General features: G+C 44.6%; 2 protein-coding genes across 7 annotated transcripts in view; one reads left to right on the top strand and one right to left on the bottom strand.

The window, feature by feature from the left end:
• The first annotated feature begins 881 nt into the window (after positions 1 to 881).
• Positions 882 to 17,247, top strand: zhx3b (zinc fingers and homeoboxes 3b). 4 transcript variants are annotated; one of them, XM_071476446.1, is made up of 7 exons: positions 882 to 1,003; positions 7,780 to 8,688; positions 8,800 to 8,907; positions 9,003 to 10,589; positions 11,392 to 12,132; positions 14,313 to 14,595; positions 15,855 to 17,247. In XM_071476446.1, the coding sequence occupies exons 1-7, from the start codon at positions 905 to 907 to the stop codon at positions 15,863 to 15,865; spliced, it is 3,738 nt and encodes a 1,245-aa protein (XP_071332547.1). In that variant the 5' UTR covers positions 882 to 904; the 3' UTR covers positions 15,866 to 17,247. The 4 variants fall into 4 exon arrangements, with proteins under 4 accessions (XP_071332547.1, XP_071332548.1, XP_071332546.1 ...); XM_071476447.1 differs by lacking the exon at positions 882 to 1,003 and adding an exon at positions 1,153 to 1,290; XM_071476445.1 differs by lacking the exon at positions 882 to 1,003 and adding an exon at positions 5,721 to 7,013.
• A 2,042-nt stretch (positions 17,248 to 19,289) lies between these two features.
• The window catches only part of plcg1 (phospholipase C, gamma 1), a 27,972-nt gene continuing 24,591 nt past the window's right edge, over positions 19,290 to 22,670 (bottom strand). For all 3 annotated transcript variants that reach the window (XM_071476442.1, XM_071476443.1, XM_071476444.1), the window contains one exon: positions 19,290 to 22,602. In XM_071476442.1, the coding sequence (XP_071332543.1) occupies positions 22,560 to 22,602 (43 nt within the window). In that variant the 3' untranslated portion in view covers positions 19,290 to 22,559. The remainder of the gene's footprint in view (positions 22,603 to 22,670) is intronic.

The following is a 22,670-nucleotide window of genomic DNA, read 5'->3' as shown; positions in this document are numbered from 1 at the left end:
TTATGGGGACACCTGTATTTACTGCTCACTCAGGTGCTAGTTTGTTAGATAAGACACTTTAATATAAAAGCCTGTAATAATAAATGCTAATGTTTGGAGGCCGTAGTTTATGGTGCTGTCGAATTGCAATGTATTACACTAATAAACTGGCAGCTGAGTGCTTATTGACATGAATATGGTCAGGATGCGTTTCTGGCACTTTCATAATAAACATACATAAAATAAAATAAAAAAACACTTGAAGACTATTAAGTCAAGTTAACATAATAAATATTTTCTCCCCCTGTCTATGAGGATTTTAAACCTGTCCCAGACCCCAAAACAGTCCCATTGTTCACTGTGTGTTCGCTGGGTGTTTGTAAGTCAGATATCTTTTCCCCGGGGACAGGACAGCTGTTTTGGTGGAAACAAAGAGGCTGATGAAAGCACAACATGAGCTCTTAATTTTAACTAAGTGATATTTTCCGCCACATTTCTATGACTCTAAGATTTCATCTGATGTTTTGCAGGCCTGTGGTGCTGTTGGGTGGATGGTGTGAAGGTCCATGACCAGGCAGATGGTGGATAAAATCACGTGTCTGTGATACTGAACATGTGAATGTCTACTCATATTTCCACATTTTTATAACTAGTACATCTTTAAGTGCTTTCTCCAGTGGATGTTCTGTTGTCTTGGGGTGGGGGGTGGGGGGGTAAATGCAGGGTAGCTTAGATCATAATGTGTGCACTATCTCTTTAAGAGAGGGTCACCTGGGAAGGGGACAGGTGTGAGTTGCTGTAACATCACCATTAACCGGGACTTTGAACGGCTTTATCCCTTTCGAAAACTTGCCTGCGACCCCTCTACCCCCCCCCCCCCCCCCCCCCCCCTTTCCCCGCTGTGTTGGGTCAAAGTCGGGCCGGGATGTCTGATTCACGCCTGCTCTCCGCGCGGCGGAGCCGGAGCCCTCACGCCAACTCCACCGTCAGTGACGTCGGCATCACGTGTCCGTCTCTTCCCTCGGTAGGTCCGTCGTGTTTTCCTCCCCTCCGCCGCCTGCTTTCACACCGAGAGCCACCACTCGAAATAAACAAGCGCAAAAGCAGGGGGGCCGTTGTGGGGACCGGTCTGGCTCCGGTGTCACGTCTATCACCAGCCGATGGACAGAGGGGGCTCGCACCTATAAGTTGCCATCAGTGGAGCCCAAACCTCACGTCGGTTTCTGGCTCCACTGAGCCCAGAATCACTGTAAACTTTTTAAATCCTGCGCCGCATGCACTGAGCTCCGACAAAAAAAAAAAAAAAGCGAGGTGAGTGTGGATTTATGATACACATTAACACAAGTGTTTCACCTTTCCCAAACTTGTGCGAGCTATTGTGGAGCCTTACCTCTGCGAGCTGCGCTTTGGCTCAGCGGCGCTGGCCAGCTGCACGTCGCCTGCTTAAAATGGCGACAGCCAACGGGGGGAGAGAGTGTAGTTTTTTTTTTTTTTTGGGGCTGGGGGCTTGCCTTTTCCTCCGCTCTGAATTGGTTACTGTTTCTAACATATAATGTAGACAAGCCCATTAAGTTGGGACTCACTCCGCCTAACTTGAGCGGAAGATGAACACGCATCATTTTCGGAAATATTTGACGCCGCCGCGCTCAGGGACTGACGCGAGAGTCCGGCCGCTCCGTGTTGGTGCCGTTTCACAAAATACCGCTATTTGTTTTTAGAAACGGTGCTTTCGTGGTCGTTGTGATTACATGTTGTTGTTGTTGTTGTAGTTCAAAGTCAAACCCGTGAGATTTTCGCGTTAGCAGCCGGCAGCATTTCCCCATTTCTTCAGCGTATGCTATGAATGAAGAAGTTAGAAATCACTTTGACCTCCAATCAGTTATAAACAATATTGTTTTTTCCCCCTCACAGTTGCACTTTGAAAACTGTAAAGTAATTTACTGTTTACCCACAAGCGTGTGTTAAAAGGCTTACGTCTATATATATATATATATATTTTTTTTTATTTTTGTCAGGATTTGATAAAATGTTTAAAGCTTGTGTTCACAGACTTGGGTTTAAAATCAAGGCTGCAACACTTCTCATGAGCTTTAATCGGAGTTCATGCTTTATTTCTTATTGCCTGAGTTTCCAAACTGTTGCCTTGGTTGTTTATCATGTCAGCGTTGTCATGAGTGTGTGTGACTCCGGGGATTAGAGCAAAGCTTTCCCAGACAGCTAATTTGTGTTTGATGCCCACGTAAGTCCCGGGCATTGACATGTAGCCTAATCCAGCTATTTATTTATCAGCCACAGCTCACCTTTTACTCTGAGAATAAAACAGTTTGCGTAGTGTTGTTAATGATCACAAGTGGAATAACAACATTCAGTTTGGCTATATCATACTTTTTCTTAGATATAAGAAATAGACAGACTATTTCTTATATCTAAGAAAAAGTATGATATAGCCAAACAGCTGAACAAAAATGTAGTTCTTCTTCTTCTTAATTGTATTATTATTGTTGTTGTTGTTGTTGTTGTGCCTCATCCTGCTGTATTTCATTGTGTTGCTGTGGTGATGGCTTGAGCTCAATGGCTGTACATCTCATTGAATAGTCTCTCTCACACACACACACACACACACACACACACCCATCACCACCTCCCACCCTCTCTTTCTCCTTCTCTCCCTCTCCTGTCTTCCCCTCACTTTCAGGTTTGCAGCTGACACAGGTTGAGCTGCTTTGTATGAAAGGATTCATCGCCACGACACTTAATGAAATCCTGTCTTGGCCTTGCACCTCTCTTCACGTCACATATTGATAACCGTTTTTGTTTTGCTTTGCTAGTTTTCTCATTAAGCGTCACATGATTCGCTGATGCTGTAGTGAGAGCGAGTGATTGTTTCTGGGTGTCAGTCCTTTCCGTAATGACTTTTCATTGAGGGTTTCATCTCTTTTCCGTGTTGACCCATGTAATGACGATTTACTTGCAGGTCTCTACCAAGTATGACCGCAATAACAGAGTCGGCTGCTACTCAAGAGCCTTTTCACACTCTTGGGGGGTTGGGGGTGGGGGGCGCAGTGTGATCCTTTCGCACATCAAGAGCGAGTAGGTTTGGGTCAGCAGCAGCAGTAGTAGCCTCTTGCTCTGCTTGGCTGGTTAACAGCTTGTGATGTCAGCCATTTTAGGTTGGACAGCACAGAGCATGGTGTTCCGCCATTTCTCTCTCCCTCCCCACTCAGCAACCCAGTTTTAACGCATGCACTGGCAGTGGCCACAGCAATGCAGCCGTTTGCATCCCACGCAGCCATCCACTCCCTGACCTGAGAGCAGCCCAAATGGGACTCGGGAGCAGATGGAATGATACTGTAGGAATGCTGTCTTTGAGGTTTCCTTAATGTTGCCAGGATTGTCTAAAGAATTGAAACGGGAATGGAAGGAAGTTCAGACGCACAAAACATGTTAGCATTTAGAGTGGTGAGCGGTGGTTGTCAGCAGCGGCATGAGTGAGCGATCCAGGAGTTGATTGATGGGAGGTGGTTAGCTGGAGCCATGTCTGTTTAAGGTGGGAGTAAATTAGGTAACTGGCTTGGTGTTTTTTGTTTTGGAACAGAAGAAAACACGGAGAAGGATTTGTGTATAGAGGACAAAAACGCAGAGTTTGTGTTTTGGAACAGACTCGTAGATGACGAAGTGTTTGTCTTCTGGTGCAGACTTGATAATTATCTTGTTATCAGGCCACTACAGGCCAAACACAAGAGCCACAGAGAGCAGTGGCCCAAGCAGATGTCTGGACAGGGACTCGGGCACTGAGTTAACAGGAAGAGACGCCATCAGCTCGGGCCAATAGTGCGCCTTGACGACGGCGACCGCACCTAGCTGGGAGACATCAACACCGCGTGAGGGAGGCACTGAAATAGGAGCAGGGCAGGGACTCTCCAAATACCACTCACAGGGGTGTATGGAACAAACAAGCTCCACTAGAGCCAAGGACTGGATGGCATAGGAGGTGTGTGTGTGTGTGTGTGTGTGTGTGTGTGTGTGTGTGTGTGTGTGTGTGTGTGTGTGTGTGTGTGTGTGTGTGTGTGTGTGTCTTTACCCACATGCATGTGCTTTAGAGAAATGAGCTGGTGGGAGAGAGGGGGGGGGGGTGGGAGGTGGTTGCCATGGGGACAGTAACACACCAGTGGTGCTGCCGACCTGTCTCCTTGGGCCAAACTTGCTCGTAGAGGGAGGAGAAGAAGGAACGGTGGGAGGGAGGGGAAGCAGAGGGTGAAGAGACGATTGGAAGAGGGAGGGGGAGTGAGGGTGAAGAGACAGGGGAAGAGGGAGGAAAAAAGACGAGAGGAGGAAGAAGAAAAGGAGCGAACAAGGAAAGAGCTGCCTATGTTGTACACCTATTCTCTGTCCTAGTAAAGAGAACAGTTGTTGCACGCAGATATCAGCACTACACCTGTATTCTTGGTTAGGTAATGAGATGAGAAGTTTAGTTTGCAGCTACACTATGTGACCAAGCTGTAGGATTTCTAGTGTGTGTGAGTGCTATTATTGGCCTGTACTCAGAGGATATAGCCCAGGCCTAGACAAGAGTCAGGCTAGGGGATGAAAGGAGGTCATGCTGTGCTGAGCCATTGACGAGGCGAAGATAATATAGGTTATGAACCAAGAGGACAAAAACATTGTCTTTGTGTGTCACTGGGAGATCACTGACTCTCACACACAGGAAAAATGGCAGCCTCACTACCTCAGTAAACAAGCCTTGCACACAGGCATGCAGGCAGCCACCCCCACACACACCACACACACACACACACACACACACACACACACAAGCACAAGCACAAGCACAAGCACACATGCGCCCCCAACCACCCCACCTCCCTTCTCTCCACTCTCTATCTCACAGGAAACCCACACATGCAAATGCTGACACATATAACAGACACAAACCCACCATCACCACATGGTCAGTCAACGTATGTGCTACATTCAAATTAAAGTTATTGGCCCATGCACTCATACCAGTGAGTCAACAGGACTCATCCCGGCCTGGCATTGCTGAGACGTGAGCCTGCCCATTTCGCCTCACCAATAATAGCTCGACTTGCATTGTGCATTGTTTCAGTCCTCACCTGTATGAGGCCTGTGGGTCTCTGCTGGCTACTCCCTTTGCTGAGACTAAACTCTGCAGCTGTGTTCACATGCAGTTGTGGTTTTTGATTTCTCACTTGCTGTTGGCGTGTAATGCAAAGTTTGTTGCCAACGTAGCCCATGTTGTCAGTTTTGACGGCTGTCAATATGTGTGAATGAGGAGATTGTCTTTTGACACCTCATGTCATTTTTCATTTTTCTTTATTCTTCTGAATAATTATTTTTGCATGAAGCGCTTCCGTGTGTGTGTGTGTGTGTGTGTGTGTGTGTGTGTGTGTGTGTGTGTGTGTGTGTGTGTGTGTGTGTGTGTGTGTGTGCACATAGAGACACTGAAGCTGAACTCCAGGTTATGTCCACTGGCTGAAGAGCTCGGGTTGGAACATTCCAGGCTTTGCAGTGCAGCCATGAGGGAGGGAGGGAGGAAGGGAGGAAGGGAGGGAGGGAGGGAGGGAGGGAGGGAGAGGGAGAGAGAGAGAGAGAGAGGAGGGAAGGGAAGGGAAGGGAAGGAGTGTGTGATTGTAGTTTGGAGCAAGAAGGGGGTGTTGAGGAGCGGGGGTTGGCAGGGTGGGGTGTGATGGTGTTGGCTGGTTGGAGGGGGGTATCGGGGAAGAAAATTCCTCACTGAAACACCTCAGTGCTTCCTTCACGACAGTTAACACCCCTCCTTCACTCGCCTCCTCACCCCAAACCGGCTGCCCATCCCCCACCATCCTCTCCTGTTCGCTCTCCCTCTCCCTCTCCCTCTCCTCTCCTCTCGCTTGCCCACCCACACCCAACGGAACCACGTGATGGATGGCTGAGACTGCCCACCCATAAGCCTTTGTGTTGGTCATGTGACCAGCCTGCCTTGGCAGAGCAGTGCCCCCTGATGCAGAACTGAATGGCAGGGGAGTAGGAGGGGTGCACAACAGCCCCAGCCAAGGGCAGTTACTCTCTCTGGGGGGTGCACGAGGGAACAAGGGGCATCACGTTCCCTCCACAGTACCAAACTTCATTTGCCTGTTAACCCCTCACGCTCTGATCCAAAGAGAGGGGTCTGTCAGGGATGAAAACAGACAAAGATGACAAGAATCAAATCATGTTTTCATCACAGGGTTAATACAGTATCTCATTGTTTGATCATTTATGGTGTTGATTTAACACCACAAGTTAGTAAGATATGTAGACTGAAGACAGACTGAAGATCAAGTTGCTTTTGTTGACTCAAACTGGAACTGAGGCTTCTGAAAAGTGAACTCTGTGTACCTTTGCTTTATTACTGTGTGAAAGGGCATCTGTCACACCTCAGTCCTGTTAGGGTTAACTGGGGTTTGAGATAATGTACCATGACCTTTCTGTGGCAAAGGAAGCCTGTCTGTGTGTTTGTGGGCACAAGAGATAGAAATCATTTGCTGTTGAACAAATGGAGAACGGCAGATTTATTGTACAGTGACACTGACTGGAAGTATTCTGGTCACCTGAGAGAGAGACGGTGGTGCTGCCGCAGCACAGTGCACAAAGAGGTTGTACTGAATCTGAAACTAGTCTCTGACAAATTTCTATTTGCATGGAACTGCTCTGTTTGTGCATAGGAAGGCCAAGATTATTTTAGATTGGGGCTAGAAAAGCTGCATTTGGTTTGGATTTGTCAAGAAAATGTTTTTGCATAGGGAGGTGCTGGACTTTCAGAGGTTTGAGGGGTTTTCCTGTTGAACTTCTTCAAGCCTTTGAACTTTTTGTGAGCTTTTGCTGCTTGTACGTGAGGTGTCATGTCAGTGCAGAGTGATTGGGAGAGCAATTGCCCTCGAGCTGTCCTCCAATACTGCATCGCAACCTCAGAGAGAGGGAGCGGAGGAAGGAGGGAGGGGAAAACTCCTCCACAGGAAGCTTCGCCATTTTGTATGGAGACAGGAGATCAGGAGGTGAATTGAAAATTTTAAGGTTTATATTCCTGTGCAGGTTTGTGTGTTTCTCTCTGTACTATTGTTGGGTGAGAACGCCATCTTTCTAAGTAATATCTGTTGAACCACCCACTTTGACACTTGTCAAGTAGAGCCTATCTAAAAAAACACATTTATAAGTGAGTATTTCTGTGGCAATTTTTATGAAGGTGTTCAGTGAAGCTGCAGAGACACTGGATTAAAAAAAAATACAGAATGTGCTCTCTCTGTGGGGGTGTGTCTGAACGAGGGGAAGTGAGACAGAGTTGTGTGGGGGAGGGGAAAGAAGGGGGTAAGACAGGAGCTCTCCCAAAAAGCCTTTAGTGAAGAAGCAGACTGAGCTTGGTTGAATGCCCCCATAAAAGAGATAGCCAGAAGAGTTGAGGGGAAGACTTGATTTTTAAAAAAAAAATTTTTAAATTAAAGATTTATAAGCAGCTCTGGATTTTAAGGGCTTGAGCTGAATCTTTTCACAAGGCCTTATTATTACTTATGCTGTTGATATTTTACTTGAAAACATCCAGCCGTGCTTGATTTTCATCCAGCTGAGAGGAAACCGGCTTGTACTGAAGAGTGTAAGATATCCCCTCTTCTTTCTTCTCTTCAATCTGTTCTCCCTCTCCTATCTCTGTCCTCATTTGCACTTGAAATTAACCATTTTATGCAAACCCATCCAACAAATTACAGGTGTGTCATATCTTGTGGTGACTGTCTGACCTGAACTGAAACATGTTCTCCTCTCTTTCAGGTTTTACCTCAAAATTGCAGTGAGAACTGCAAGAGGACCTATGGACAAGTACCGCTGTCCTCCTTCCCCCACGCCTGGTCTATAGTCATCCAGAAACAACTTATATTCTCACTCACACCCCACTCACAGCCATTTGACCAACACTCCACACCCTGTGATCACACCATGGCCAGCAAGAGGAAGTCTACTACTCCTTGTATGATTCCTAGCAAGATCATACGCCCTTCAGAGGAGGCTGAACAGGACTCTCCTGTTCTGCCACGTCAGTCCAGAATTTCTGGAGGGGGCAGGCATAGCCCTCTGGATCCTGCAGAGTCTTCCAAACCAGAGACAGGGGATGCTGTCAAAGACGGTGCTGGCACTTACACCTGTAAGCCTTGTAACTTTGAAACCCATGACCTTAACTTGTTCTTGGATCACGTATACACCGGGCACCCGGACTTCCGTGCAGACCCCAGCTTCTTTTGTGTGAGCTGTGGGGTTTCGGCACCCAAGTTTGAGGGGCTGGCCCTGCACAATGCCAGGGTTCACCCCAGCACTTTGAACACCACCTTACAGCTGAGGAAGAGGGACAGGAGGGTTGTGGTGGAGCAGAATCTGGTAACTGGGACAGAGTCAGGGAAGGATAGTGAGATTTCTATCACTAAAACGCCAATTATGAGGATGCTGAAGGGCAAATCGGAGCCTAAACGGATAGTGGTGTCTCATGCAGTCTCCGATGACTCTTCCTCAGACCCTCACTCCATCTCTTCCTCTAGAGAGGTCGAGAGAAAAGACACTGCTGCAGTGACGGTCACTCATGTTCCCACTATCGTCCACAATGGAACCACCAAGGTCACACTGCCCTCAGCAATCCAGATAGTCAATGGCTCTGGGGCATTACCAATGCTCAAGACTCCCATCACACAGGTAGGACCACCTACAGTCCTTTCTCTTTTTTAGTTTGACTGTGTTTGAAATGTCTGTTTTGATTTGACTGAGGTTGTTTTATTTTGATTATTTTAAATCTATTTTCTATAGGTGGTCTCAGTGGTTCAAAGCAGGAGCCTTCATCAATCTGCACCAATCACAGTCACCTCCAACGTTTCCTCCACTTCCCCATCTTCTTCATCCAAAAACCTCCCCAAGGTAATTGTTTTTATTTACATTTTGAATATCAAGTTAACTTCATATAAAATAACATAATAATCTCCCACTGGTCTTTTCTTATTTTTCTCTCCCAGGTGATGATTCCTTTGAGCAGCATCCCCACCTACAGTGCCTCCATGGACTCCTCTTCCTTCTTAAAGACCTCCTTCAGTAAGTTCCCATACCCCACGAAGGCTGAGCTCTGCTACCTGACTGTGGTCACAAAGTTCCCCGAAGAGCAGATTAAGATCTGGTTCACAGCCCAGAGACTTAAACAAGGCATTAGCTGGTCTCCTGAGGAGATCGAGGAGGCCAGGAGGAAGATGTTCAACACCATCATCCAGACAGCACCCTCTAGCTCCCAGAGCCAGACCCAGAGTCACCACAGCCCAGCCCAGCACACAATCACAGTCCTGCCTGCGTCATTGGGAGCCACTGGGATCCCGCATATCCTGCAGGGCTCTCTTGTCGGCCAAGGAGGGGTAATCGTCACACAGCCTGTAATGGCCAACGGTATCCAGGTGAGCAGTGCTCCTGTGGCCCTGGCTGTCACACCTAAGCCCCAGGCAGCAGCCCGCCCCATGATGCAGGCCCGACCTGCTGCAGCCCTGGTGGCAGACAAAGGCATCAGCATGGTGGTGGGGACAGTGGGCAGCAGCAGCACTGGGAGCAACATCATTAGCAGCAGTAATAGTAGTAGGAGTGGGGGAGGGGGCACTAGCAGCATTATTAGTAGCAGTCAAGCTAGTGTCATCAACCTTAGTCTTGGAAGCAGTAATCATAGTAATGGTAGGGCGAGCAGTGTCAATGGTAAACACAGAAGCGCTAATACGGACTGCAATGATAAGAGCAATAGTAATGTTACCAGCCATGTAAATGCTAAGAACACTGATATCAGCAAAGCCAACAACACCAGCATTGTGCAGAGTGACAACAAAGTAACCACAGAAAGCAAAAGCACCACAGACAGCAAACCTGTTAACAGTAACAGCAAAACAGGCAGTGATGGACAGAGGAGCAAAGATAATAACGGTAGCAGCAACAAAAATAACACAACTAACACAAGCACAGATGATGTTGACCCCACCACCAGTGACTCTCCAACCATCAAAATGGAGGACGCGGCTTCTCCTGCGTCCAAATCTTCCTCCCCCTCTCCTGCAGCGCCTTCAAGCAGTACACCTGGCTCCAGGACACCTGTGAACGCATTCCTCGACCCCAACTTTTACAAGGGCAAGAAGTCTCAAGAGCAGCTCAACGCTCTGAAAGATAGTTTCCAGGTCAGTCAGTTTCCCGACCAGGAGGAGGTCGACCGCCTCATTGCTCTGACTGGACTCACAGTACGAGAAGTCCGCAAGTGGTTCAGTGACCGGCGGTACCACTTTCGCAACCTCAAAGGTACACGCACCAGCACAGGTGCGCAAAATAAGTCCGGCACCGCGGCTGGAACAGGGAGCGGTTCAAGTGCGCCAGGGAGTGGCGCCGCTGGTAGCGCCAACCCTGTCGACCTGTCAGAAAGCAGCAGCAACTCTGGTGCAAAAACACCCCAGCACAGCTCTGCACCTCTGAGTCCAACTGCAACGCAGACTCCCACCTCACCCACCACACCTTCCCGCAGACTCCCCAGACCACCTTCTCCTGATTTCACGGCTATCCGCTACAAGGAGAGAGAACCCCACCAGGTGAGAATCTGCCCTCTGTGTGCAACAAGCCATGGGCATAAAATGTTGAATAGGCTTTTTAGGTGGACAGAATGTTTTCCATGTGGTTACTCAGTTCTAGGACTTCAGCTGGTGATTATTTCCACTATTAATTTTTTTTATTATTTATTTATTTTTTTTCAGTTAAAGGGGAAGACCTGATTGCAGGTCTTGTGGACTACTACTAAAAAAGTTGTATAATATATATATCTTTTGTGGGTCCAGAGGGATCTGCACAAAGTCTGAATTTAGCAGAAAAAGTCAGACAACTTCACACCAGTGTTAGTCAGCTGAAGCTGATAAAATCTGGGGAAAGAAGTTAGAAAGAAATGAGATAGCAGTTTGAAGCTACATTAGGCGCTATGCATAACACACTTGAATCCCCAACCGAACTGCTGGTGGTTGAGTTTGAGTAAAAAAGATGGTATCTCTGGTTCTGCTGAATCATTTATTTGTTTTTAAAGATCCATTTTGAGCATGACGGTCCTTTAGGAGTGCAATGCTAAATCAGTGGTTGTAACCAGTTTATCATTTAATCTATACAAGACCTGAAAATAGTGAAAACGCCCATTAGAAATTTAAAGACGCCAAGATGACGTCTTTACATGTCTTGTTTTGTCCAACTGGAAAAGCCAAGTGGAAAAGCTGGAGCCAGAGAATGTTTTGTTTGATAGTTGATTTTAATTAGTGCAGATTCATTTTCTCGATCAGCTAATCAAGTCATCTCTTTAGTTCCTTAAACCTACTGACCTCAATGTCTGTGTTATTTTTGTGTCATGTTAAGGTAAAGGCACTAGAGGCCAGTTTTGCCCTGGACCCTGACCCAACTGGAGAAGAAGTGGACAGATTGCGATCTGAGACAAAGATGACTAGAAGGGAGATTCATGGCTGGTTTGCTGAGAGGAGGAAGAGAGTGGCAGCTGAGAGGAAGAAAGAGGAGGCGGAGCGGGCAGTCAGAGAGGAGGAGGAGGAGGAGATGGAGGTTGAAGGGGAGGAACGACAAAGAGAGGACAGTTCAGGAGAACTGAAAGTCAACCCTATTAAAATAAATCTGAAGATGCTGAAGGTGACGGAGGCCAATGGCAAAGCGGAGGGGGAAGGGTTGGATAGCTCTGCTCTACCGCTTCAAACCAGTGGTACACCTGCATCCTCCCCAGGCCCCACCCCGACCTCCACCCCAAAACCACCCCAATCCTCCACCCCAACACACAAGCCATCCCACTCTCCCAAACCCACAGCCATCCGAGGTAAGAAGACGGCAGAGCAGCTTCACCTGCTCAAACAAGTCTACGCCCGGACCCAGTGGCCCAGCGCTACTCAGTATGATGAACTCATCTCAGCTACTGGGCTGCCCAGACCTGAAGTAGTGCGCTGGTTTGGGGACTGCCGTTATGTGCAGAAGAACGGCCAACTGAAGTGGCTGGAGTCGTATCAGACCATGGCGCTGGAGGAGGATCTCCAGAAGGGGAACGCACAGATCCTCCAGACCCACCTCAACGTCCACGGCAGCCTGGGGGAGTCACAGGTATTGGCATCAACAAGTAGTGTTCATTAATTTTCTTACTGAAGTTCAATGGCTCTGAAGCACTGAAGCCTAAGAGGCAGATGATGAATCTGTGCTACGATAGAAGATGTAACAGGATGGATTTTAGTCTCAATACTTGGTTTTATGTTCACTGTAGCTAACTGCCCTGCAGGAGAAAATGTGCTCTTATTCTAGGTAACAAGTTGCTCCAGAAAGTGTTTCTTGTTGACACCTTTTTTCAAACAGCCTTGCACATTATTAAAGCTACAGTTATTTTTCTGTGTGTTAGGCAGAGGATATTTTGAGGGCTCATATGCAAATGACTTTATAGCCACACAAGTGATAAAACCCCCCCCACTGAATTTCACTTCCTAGATGCATGTAAGTGTGTATCAGTGCCAGTAATAAATTAACTTCATATAATTTATAATATAATTGATTTTTGATGAATGATTTTTTTTTTGTTCAGTTTGAAACAAATTAGCCAGTTTTCTGCATCTTATCTTTAAACTGCACCATTTTCAAAAGACTGAGTTGAAAATAAATAAATAAATGTAAAAAATCCACTTTTTACCAGATTTCGGCGCCATACGCCGAACATTGAGGATGGCGTGCTGGTTCAGCTGCTTGGTCGTCAGGCTTTCAGTCAAAATGCACAAGTGTCAGCTACACAATATTGAAGTTTTTTTACACTCTGGACTCAGCACCTGAGTTGTCATGGCTCTTGATTCAATGAGCTTGTTTATGAAGCAGTTTCTTCCTTTGGGTGAAAATATCAATTCAAGATAGACATGACATGATATGCTGTTGGATGAGAGCTACTCAGAACATGTGTGTTTTCTTACCGGCAACACTCTGCTCATTTTATGCTCTGAGTGGTTGCTTTGTGTGCATCAGAAACTATACATTTGTATTTATTTAATTACTTTTTCATTTTGGCATACCCAGTGTATGTAAGATAACAACTTATTTGATCCCACGCTGCAAAATTATAAAGTGTCACAGCAACAATGAAGTGTTAAACGGATGTGTGGTACAGATAAGCAAAACAAAACTAAAATACAAACATACAATCTGAGCAACTACAGCACAAACTATGAAGGTAGAAAGAGGTTAATAGATTTTCTCAGATTATTCTGCGTGGGTAAATTATTTGTTTGTGAGATTATGTGTTTCTCTCACATGGATGTCAGGATGACAACTCAAGAGAAAACTGTTTATATTTTATAGGCAGGTGATAATAGAGAAGCAGATGATAGTCTAGGACATAGCAATATAATATTGTCTTTGACGTCGTTTACCTGATTAGTATTAACATATTAGCATCCATTATTGATTTTACATAATGCATCCAAGCGTCTCTCTGGCGACATTCAGGTTTTGATGATTAGAGCACTAGTACAATGTTGTTGTTTTTTTATTGCTGAGTAAATTTGCATGATTTGTACATGAAGCTCATAGCTCCTATTAAGTAGAAACAAACTTAAATGAGGTAAAAGAAAAGAAAGAGGTGTCTTGGTCATGGCAGGATAAACAAGAGCAAGTAGGAATGTAAAATATTTTTCCAATATTTACTTTGTATTTTCTGTGCATCAGTTGTAGAACATCAATAAATTGATCTGGAGAATATTGCTCCGGAAAATACACTCAGTGTCCACTTCATCAGGTAACACCTAATGCAAACCAATACAACAGCTCAGTCATAAATTCTACCTTTACAGAGATGCTAATGTTCACAGAGGTCACCATTTACAAACATGAGGAGGGAAGAATATTAGAAACACATTCAGTGTAATGCTGTCCTTTACAACACCACCACTGATTACCACCTCAGTAATAAACATAGTTGAATTAACTCCCTGGAACAGTGACTGTCCATATATAAGCTTTGTAATGGAAGAATATGTGACAGAGCTCTTGTACTGGATTGGATTAGACTGTGCAGATTTAATAATAAAATGGCGAATTATCTTTAGATAGATATTGCTGTGTAGCCGACATCACTGAGTCAGTTTGCTCATTTTATTACTCTTCGCTAATTGTGCTACTGTTACACTATGTTTTCACTATTTCTCTATATCCTCTAATTTTAATTTCAAAGTGGAACAGGCCAAACCTCGGCACTGCCCGTCCATTTGATGTGGAGCTATGACCTAACATGGATCACTCTTTCTACACAGCTGCAGGAACTGGCTCAGGCTAGTGGTTTAACGACAGACTTGGTGCGACATTGGTTCTCTACCAAGGCATCTTTGCCCCAGGTGGAACAAACTGCTGAAGCTCGTGCGACCGGACCAAAACCAGTAGTGCCAGGTGTGGCAGCCGAGCCACAGACAACAGGATCCTCCCCTCCGGAGTCGCAGCCAGGAGGAGGAACGGAGGAGAAAATGGAGCAGTCGGTGTGTGGTGTTGCAACAGAGGCAGAGGAGGCCAAAACTGACGAGACTGTGAATCCTACTAAAGGTAGTTTTCATGTCTAGAATTGGTCTTTACCATGATGCATACAGTAATTAAGTCCCCTAAAGATGGATTAGGTAGGGTATAACACATTGCAACCAGGCTAGGGCTGTTATTCTCATTATTGATTATTCATTATTGACATTATCTGCCGCTTAATTACATTACTTTACTAATCACTCAGCAGCAAAAGTAATGTGTTACATTTCTTGTTACTTAATATTTTTTACTCAGCTGTCAGCTCTGTCAAAGGTGCCTTTAAAGAAGTTAACAAATCCTACACACCCTCATGTTGCATCTATTGTTTTTAACACATGCAACAGAAGACGAGACATTTGCAGTTAAACAAGCAGAACGTTCTTCACTTTGAAGGGTTTTACTGACCAACCGGCAGCTTGCTTAGCTCTGGTGACGGCACATAGATCTGCAAAATAGTCAAACGCGCAATTATACACCTTCCAACTTTTGAAAAGAGGTGACTCTGTAATGTAGAGGTGACTCTGTGGTAAACATTTTCATCAACCACAAAATTAAAAGATAACAACTTTGGGACTACCTGAAGACACATTTCTCCTCTACTGCCTACCCCACAGCTCAAACATATCCTGACCAGTATCCTCACACACACACCAAACAGCCCTCAGTTAAACTCCTGGTAGGACAGCAAACAAGTTGGCCCCCAAATGATGGGATTACTAATTGTAATGTAACTACTGAATTTCAAATTGTAATCACTTGCACTAAACATGACTGAAAAACATAATGTTACTGTGACATGTTACTAAGTAATGCGTTACTGTGATATGACAAAGAAAAGCAGCAAATTGTCACATTTAAGAAGCTGGAACTGCACCATTTCTGGCATTTTGGCTTTAAAACTAACTAACATGATTTATTAATAAACAAAATCATTTTTCTTTGGATCAGCTAATCAATTAAACAGCTAATAGTTCCAGCCCTGAAGCAGACCTAGATTGTAATCTGACTTTTTTGGCTGATACTTGTTGTTAAATGGTCATAAATAGGGAGCCACAGTAATGCATGTAACTGTCTCTCGGGTGACACAGAAGTGTTAAGGTGGAACATACAAAAACACAGTGATCATAATTATGAGTAATGAGGCGTCCTGTGAAAGGTATTTATTTCAAACTAAAACATGTCTGACACCAGTGCACTGCGTTATCCGAAAGGAAAATTATACATGTTTTCTGGAGTGTGTTGTCTGGCTAATGGATTTTTAATTTCTTTTTGTTTAATTCTTACAGGAACTGACTGAAGAGGCTTTTGTCTGAGGATGGAGTTCACGACGCAGGTGGTCTTTGTGTCGGGAGTCTGAGTAAAAGACGGCAGATGCGGTTGTAACAGGATCACTGGATGGAAATGGACCTTGAAACCATCCCCACCCATCCCTCTCTCTCCTTCTCGCTCACACCCCTAGAGGTAGACATGACCTCCCCCGCTACGTGAGATGGACGCTAAAGCCACTAACCCCCCCCCCCCCCCAATCCATCCACCCACCCACCCACCCACCCACCCACCACTTCTCCCTGCCCTCCTTGTCCTGTTTTGTCCACCCCTCCACTACACACACACACACACACACACACACACACACACACACACACACACACACACACACACACACACACACACACACACACACACACACACACACACACACACACACACACACACACACACACACACACACACACACCAATATCCTCCTGTCCACCATTTTCCCTTTAGAAGGAAGTTCCAGTAGAAACTCAAGTGCAGGAGTGGAGAGGGGGAGGTGGTGAGGGGAGGGGTGAGGCGTTCTTCTGCCGTGTTTGTTCTGCCTGCTTGCTGGACTGGGAGAAAGGAAGAAAAAGAAAAAGACGAGGGTGGATGTGGAGGAAGAAGACGAGGAGGGGAAAAAAGGGAGAGGTGTGGTTGAGATTGAGACCTCAGCAGATGTTGATCGGGGTGGGGGATGGGTTTGGACAGTTATCGACGAACTCAACCCTCAGACGAGGATCGGCAGAGTGTTGAGATACTGTTCATTGTTTTGGGGTACGAGAAACTGCACAGCTCTTTGCTACAGGGTGCTTGCCTAGGCCTTAAAGTGAATCAGATGAACCTTCTTTTTTTCCCCCATTGTGTCATTTTCATATTGCTTTGTCCACCACCATGCACTCTCACACTTTGACTTCAGGCTTGCAGCTTACTCTGAACATGCTAGCGAGGCTGTTCATAGCATCTTATGTGAAACACAGCACTGATGTTCATTTGACCGTGTTTTGAAGTTATTTTTGGACATCTTTGTACTCACTTTTCATTTCTTATCTGTATATACTCTTTGGTTAAACATAAAATGAAATTGTTCAGCATGGGAAAACGTCTGGAATTGTTTCATCCAAAGAGGGCAAGCACCCTGTTGTGTCTAAAACAAAAAAGATGACACAATATATTAGAATATGGAATCTGGTTTGTGTTGTAGCATCAAGTGCTTCTTCTTTACGTCACTGACGTGTACGTACATTTGTTTTTAATGGAACCTTCTTATAAAATACATTTGACTGTAAAAGAACTGTGAACTTTTACCAGAGTTCCATACTTAGGCTTGATGTATAATTTTTACAGATGGTATTTGCAGAATAAACAGAATGTAATAAATCTGTGACTCTGGATGTTTTTGGCCTGAGTTCTCCACATGGTGTTTAAAGGGTACCTCTGGTTATAGTCTACAGTTTACTTGTTAACAGATCATATGAAAACACCAAAACCAATTGATCCCCCAAGTATTGCCAGTGTAGCCAAAATATTATTCTTTTATTCCATGAGCCACACTGTGTGTGTGTGTGTGTGTGTGTGTGTGTGTGTGTGTGTGTGTGTGTGTGTGTGTGTATAAAATTTGTGATATGGGGCTATATAAATAAAGTTCGACATTAGGTCAATTTGAAGGTATTAAGAGAAAGACTAACAAAGTTGGTCTTTAAGGGGATTTGTCCACAAAGCTGACACGAGCCTTATCTTTCAATAGTAATGAAAATTTCAACATAATTTTTCATAAATCTACAGTTGATATCAATGTAAATACAAGGCTCATGTAATTCCCCAAAACAGGACCCTGTTACATACTGTTTACAAATAAACTATCAGTTACATATTTAGTGTTGTTTTGCAACACAGCATTTACACTTACCTTTATTAGGAGCGTCACACCAATAATGGGTAGTTCCTACCTTTGCTCTCAGACCAGCCTTAGCTCTTCGTAGCATGGATTCCACAAGGTGTTGGAAACATCCCTTTGAGATTCTGCTCCATGTTGAGATAACTGCATCACACCATCTCTGCAGATGTTTTCGGCTGCTCCTTCATGCTGCCAATCTCCTGTTCTACCACATCCCTCAGGTGTTGTATTGGATTCAGATCTGATGAGTGGGGAGGCCACTGAAGTGCACTGAACTCACGGCACGTGGTCAGCAACAAGACTCAGGTAGGCTGCTGCATTCAAACGATGATTGGTAGGTGCCTCAGTAGAAATCTAGATTCATCAGACCAGGTAACGTTTTTCCAGTCTTCAACTGTCCAGTGTTGGTGAGTCTGTGTCCACTGCAGCCTGAGATTTCTGTTCTTGTCTGACAGCGGGAAACCCGATGTGGTCTTCTGCTGTTGTAGCTCATTCGCCTCAAGGTTCAGCATGTTGCTCATTCAGAGAAGCTGTTCTGCTCACCACTGTGGTCTTTCTTTCAGCGCCAACCCGTCTGCCCATTCTCCTCTAAACTCTCGTCAAAAAGGTGTCTCTGTCCACAGAACTGCTGCTCACCAGATGTTTTTGTCATCATTCTGAGTAAAAGTGAAGCTTCTGACTTGTACCTGCATGGTTTTATGCATTACACTGCTGCCACATGATTGGTAGATTGGATAATTGCCTGAATAAACAGGTGTACAGGTGTTCCTAATGAATGGCTACTCGGTGAATGTGTGTTCACTTTTGAGTCTTACTAATAGGAACATTTATATCTCACAATCCTAAAAACAAAATGATTTACAAAATCAATGAAATGTTTTTCCACTGCACATGTAAAATGTTGGCCCCAGTATTGAACCTAACTGCTGACCCCTAGTGTATGTCGTAGGAGGGTGGTGGTGCTAAAATATTATCATGTCTGCCTGATGTTGACTATAATCTAAATAAATATTTCAATATTTTTATTACTTATTTATATGCTGATCTTTTTCTTGATTTATCCTTAAATCCATACATTTTAACAAAAGGCTTGCCTGGGTGGCGTGGGGATTGGAGGCTGGCATTTGTTGGTGCACGTTACTATGTATTTATCTCTCTCCTCTCATTCATGGCAAAAATGGCCATCACACTTTCCTAAAGCCTAAAGTGATGTTTTAAAGTAGCTTGTTTTGTCTGACCAACAGCCCAAAACCTGACTATGTTCAGGTTATTATCGCATAAGATTAACTCCAACAAACATGAAAAATTTCAATAAGCTAATCATTTTAAGACTGCAACAGTTGAATCCACCTACTCTCAGGTTGCTATTAACACATCTGAGACTGAAACTTAGGTACTGTCTTCCTGTGGTGCAGTATCTGGAGCTAATGAAACCAATTCTTTCTGGTGCATTCATTTGAATAAATGCTCCTGACTCAATCACATCAATCACATTTCCAGGCAATGAAAATAAGACAAAGTAGTATAAAGTAGTAAGTATTTTATTTACTTTTCAGGCTTGAATATGTTTCATATGAAAGGCAAAATTAAAATGAATGCTTTTCCTCTCCATAGTTTAGGCACATTACAGAAAGGCGACTGTAAATGAGGCTGTCAGTAACAAAACAGACAAGACTGAAGAAGAAAAGAAAAAAAAAAAAAAAGCAAAAACAAATGACACTTAAGGGCTTTGTACACCCACACAGGAGTTCTTATTCTGTTTGATTTGACCTTTTTATAGTTTGTTGTCCCACAATAACAAGTACAACAAACCGAACAGGAGAGTCGGGGACATGCCAGTCAAACATGGTCCATACATGCTCACACAGTGCTGAGAGGAGGTCCGACCAGCCAAAATGAGTGACAGCACCTGTGTGGGTGTACCGTGGCTGTGCGGGTGCTTTGAGCCCAACAGGGCAGCTGAATGATGTGGCTTTATTTAATGTGATGTGTAGACAGACGGAGGCACATAGACTTCAGCAGACAGGTCAGCAATAAGAGAAATGCAGCATTGGAGGGAGAGCTCTCCACAAAGACCATTCATCCATCTCTGGAGAAAAAAATAAACGTAATATGGAGATGCTTTGGGATTAATATTGGCGTGCAAACACGGAAAAAAAAAAAAAAAAAGCCAAAAATTTTCAGTGAGACCTCACGTATTCACTCCTGTCCCTGCTTTTACCTCAAATCATACCATATGGCTTAGGTGTGTCTCAGTGGTCAAACACTGAGTGAGAATACTGAGTTTACATCATACAGTCATCACATACAAACAGAGAAAACACTGTTTCTGATACAAACCTGGAACGCTAACATCATCGGTTACATGAGCTCACTGAAGGCCCAGATCCCCTCCCCACACAGCCTGTGTGTGTGGGGGGGGGATCTGTGTTTCTGTGTTTCAGCCGCAGAAACACAGCTACGACAAAGTCTGAAGCTTAGACTCAGCCTGTTCCTCCCAAACACACTCTCACACAGGAAATAAAAACTCCCTGCACATTTAAGGGCACCAACACTGACTTCCAGAGAAGTCTTATTAACCAAGTTAGACTAACATTTATGAGCAGAAGCCAGAATGAGGATCTAAAGTTGGGAATGATGAATTGTGAAGCGTAGCGTTTGGCATTCACTTTGAGCTGGGTGTTTACACAAAGTTTCCATTTTTGCACATTTCATCAACAATAAATTCATGGGCAGTGGCAATTTTAACTGTTTCTCATGGCAGTGTAACTTAAAATCCTCACAGGTTTCTGGAAAGCAGCTTAGCACTGTGACAAAAAAAAAAAAAAAGACTTACCAGGAACATCATAGCAGCACAAACACTAAATCTCCCTTTTGTCTGTGTGGTGCTGAAAAACATCGCAGCCTGTCAAACAACATGGTGTGATTTCTTTACACCTTACTCTGGAAATACAAACCCTCTCACTTGCTCACAATACTGAATTTCTTTTCTAATTCAAACATGGGAAACTCCCAATTGTACAAATCTTAACAACTTAAAACTAAAACAAGCTGGTCGCAGTAAAACAACTTAGGCTTAGGAGCTTAAAGCCACTTTATGAGATGTCTGTCGGTACTAAAACATGCTTGTGATGTAATGCGATGGTATTCACATTCACTGTAGTCACAGAGCTGTGTCAGTTATAGCAATGGCTTTTGGGAACAAATTAAAACAATAAATAAAAGGGGCCATCATTTTCGTTTCAAGATTTGAAACATTTCTAAAACATTCAATTATAAGTCCTGAGAACACAGGGCTGCACAGTTGGACATGTAATTGTACTACAATCTTCATCTCCAATTTCCATAAATACAGTGTTGATGGTACACAGACAAATTTGAAACATTTACTCTGTTCTCTTTAAAATGTGAGTACATAATTGTGTTCCTCAAAGCACTTTGTTCTTCAAAAAGCTGCTCACATTATCCAGCAGAGTCATCAGTATTGTCATTTTAGCTCGCAGCCCTAAGAACATTCCCTTGATTGACAAGACAACTGTGCTGCCTTTAAAACACCCATATACATAGGGGAAGATGATACAAGCAAAAAATCGGAAGGAGCAAAAAAGGTGACGATTGTGAACACGATTATCATTCAACATTTAGAACACAACCCCTTTTTAGGATTGACATGTATCCCTGGTCCTGCTTTCGAGGTGACAGATTTCTTACAGACATGATCATCGAGGAGTAAGACTCTCAGTGAGGGAGACAGATGCTTGAATGTGTCAGACTGGCTTGTAAAGGCGCCTGCAACCAACGCAGGAAAGTGGAATGATGTGCAGTTTTTTGGAATGTAAGAAAAAAGAAAAAGCCTGGCTGTGTGTGTTTGTGTAATGCAGACATAACATATGATGCTGCTTTCTCTCCCACTGCTTACAAAACAGGTTCTGACTTCTTCCTGATGCCTTCAAAAAAAAAAAAAGAAAAAGAAAAAAAAAGAACTGAACATCCCTCCAGGATTAGGGTGTGAGACTGGAAATGCATTCCTCCACGAAGCGGAGAAGAGAGAGACATTAAAAATAGCCGTAGAGAGCCCTCGTGTTTTACACATATACATTAAAAAAAAAAAAAAAGTCACATTATGAATGTTAAAAGGTTTAAATAATTATAATAATTAAAAACATGGAGACAGGAGCTCTTTGAGAGCAGGTCAGCTGCTGCTGTTCTCTGGCCAACAGCATAGCAGGAATAAATATATATATTCATATACGCCAAATAGAGAGGAGCAAAGAAACTTAACTGGGAAACAGTTTCAAACTGACACCTTTTAGAGCTCTCTCTTTCCCTCCTCTTGGCCTCCACACTAAGCAGCTGTTGTGCACACATAAAACACAAGAAGGACAAGCTGCTCTGCAAACTGCCAGTCCAGAGCTGGAACTTGTTCAGCCTTGTTTTTGTTCTCCAGTGAACGTCCGTTTCTTCTTCCTGTCCGCAGCGGTCAGCTTCCTCTCAGTGCTCACCCCCCCCCCCCCCCCCCCTCCTTCTCTAATGTCCGAGTCCCCTCTTCTCGTCAGGCGAGTGGTGAGGAGGCTGGGCGGTGGGGAGGGGAGAGAGGGAGAGAGAGGGGTGGGTGTTGGAGAATGGAGGGAGGGAGAGCTGCCTGAAATGTAGGCCAAAGCGGTGGTGGGCGTTTCCATGGAAACAGTGTTCACAGCAGTCAGTGACATCATCAGTACAGGGAGAGGCGACTGGGTGAGGAGGAGGGGGTGGGGGGGGGGGGGTGCAACAGAAATGCGTCCTGATTGGCTTGGACTCAGACACGGTTCTCTCCGCCCACTCTGGTCCTCCGCAACATCCTGAGGTAAAGACAAAGACAGGAGGATGTCTGGAATCTTCTACCACTTCAAAACTCACTGCACACACC

Source organism: Trachinotus anak, unplaced genomic scaffold, assembly GCF_046630095.1.
Source record: "Trachinotus anak isolate AG129_WGS33_773 ecotype Australia unplaced genomic scaffold, CSIRO_AGI_Tana_v1 ptg000004l, whole genome shotgun sequence".
Lineage (NCBI taxonomy): Eukaryota > Metazoa > Chordata > Actinopteri > Carangiformes > Carangidae > Trachinotus > Trachinotus anak.
Note: the sequence above shows the minus strand (reverse complement) of the source record. Positions and strands in the feature narration are given on the sequence as shown.

Excerpts from the sequence above, each read along its gene's own strand:
- zhx3b (XM_071476445.1), top strand. The coding sequence starts at position 6,861 with ATGTCAGTGCAGAGTGATTGGGAGAGCAATTGCCCTCGAGCTGTCCTC. Across the intron at positions 7,014-7,779 it reads TGGAGACAGGAGATCAGGAG|GTTTTACCTCAAAATTGCAG; the intron begins GTGAATTGAAAA and ends CCTCTCTTTCAG. Across the intron at positions 10,590-11,391 it reads AGGAGAGAGAACCCCACCAG|GTAAAGGCACTAGAGGCCAG; the intron begins GTGAGAATCTGC and ends TGTCATGTTAAG.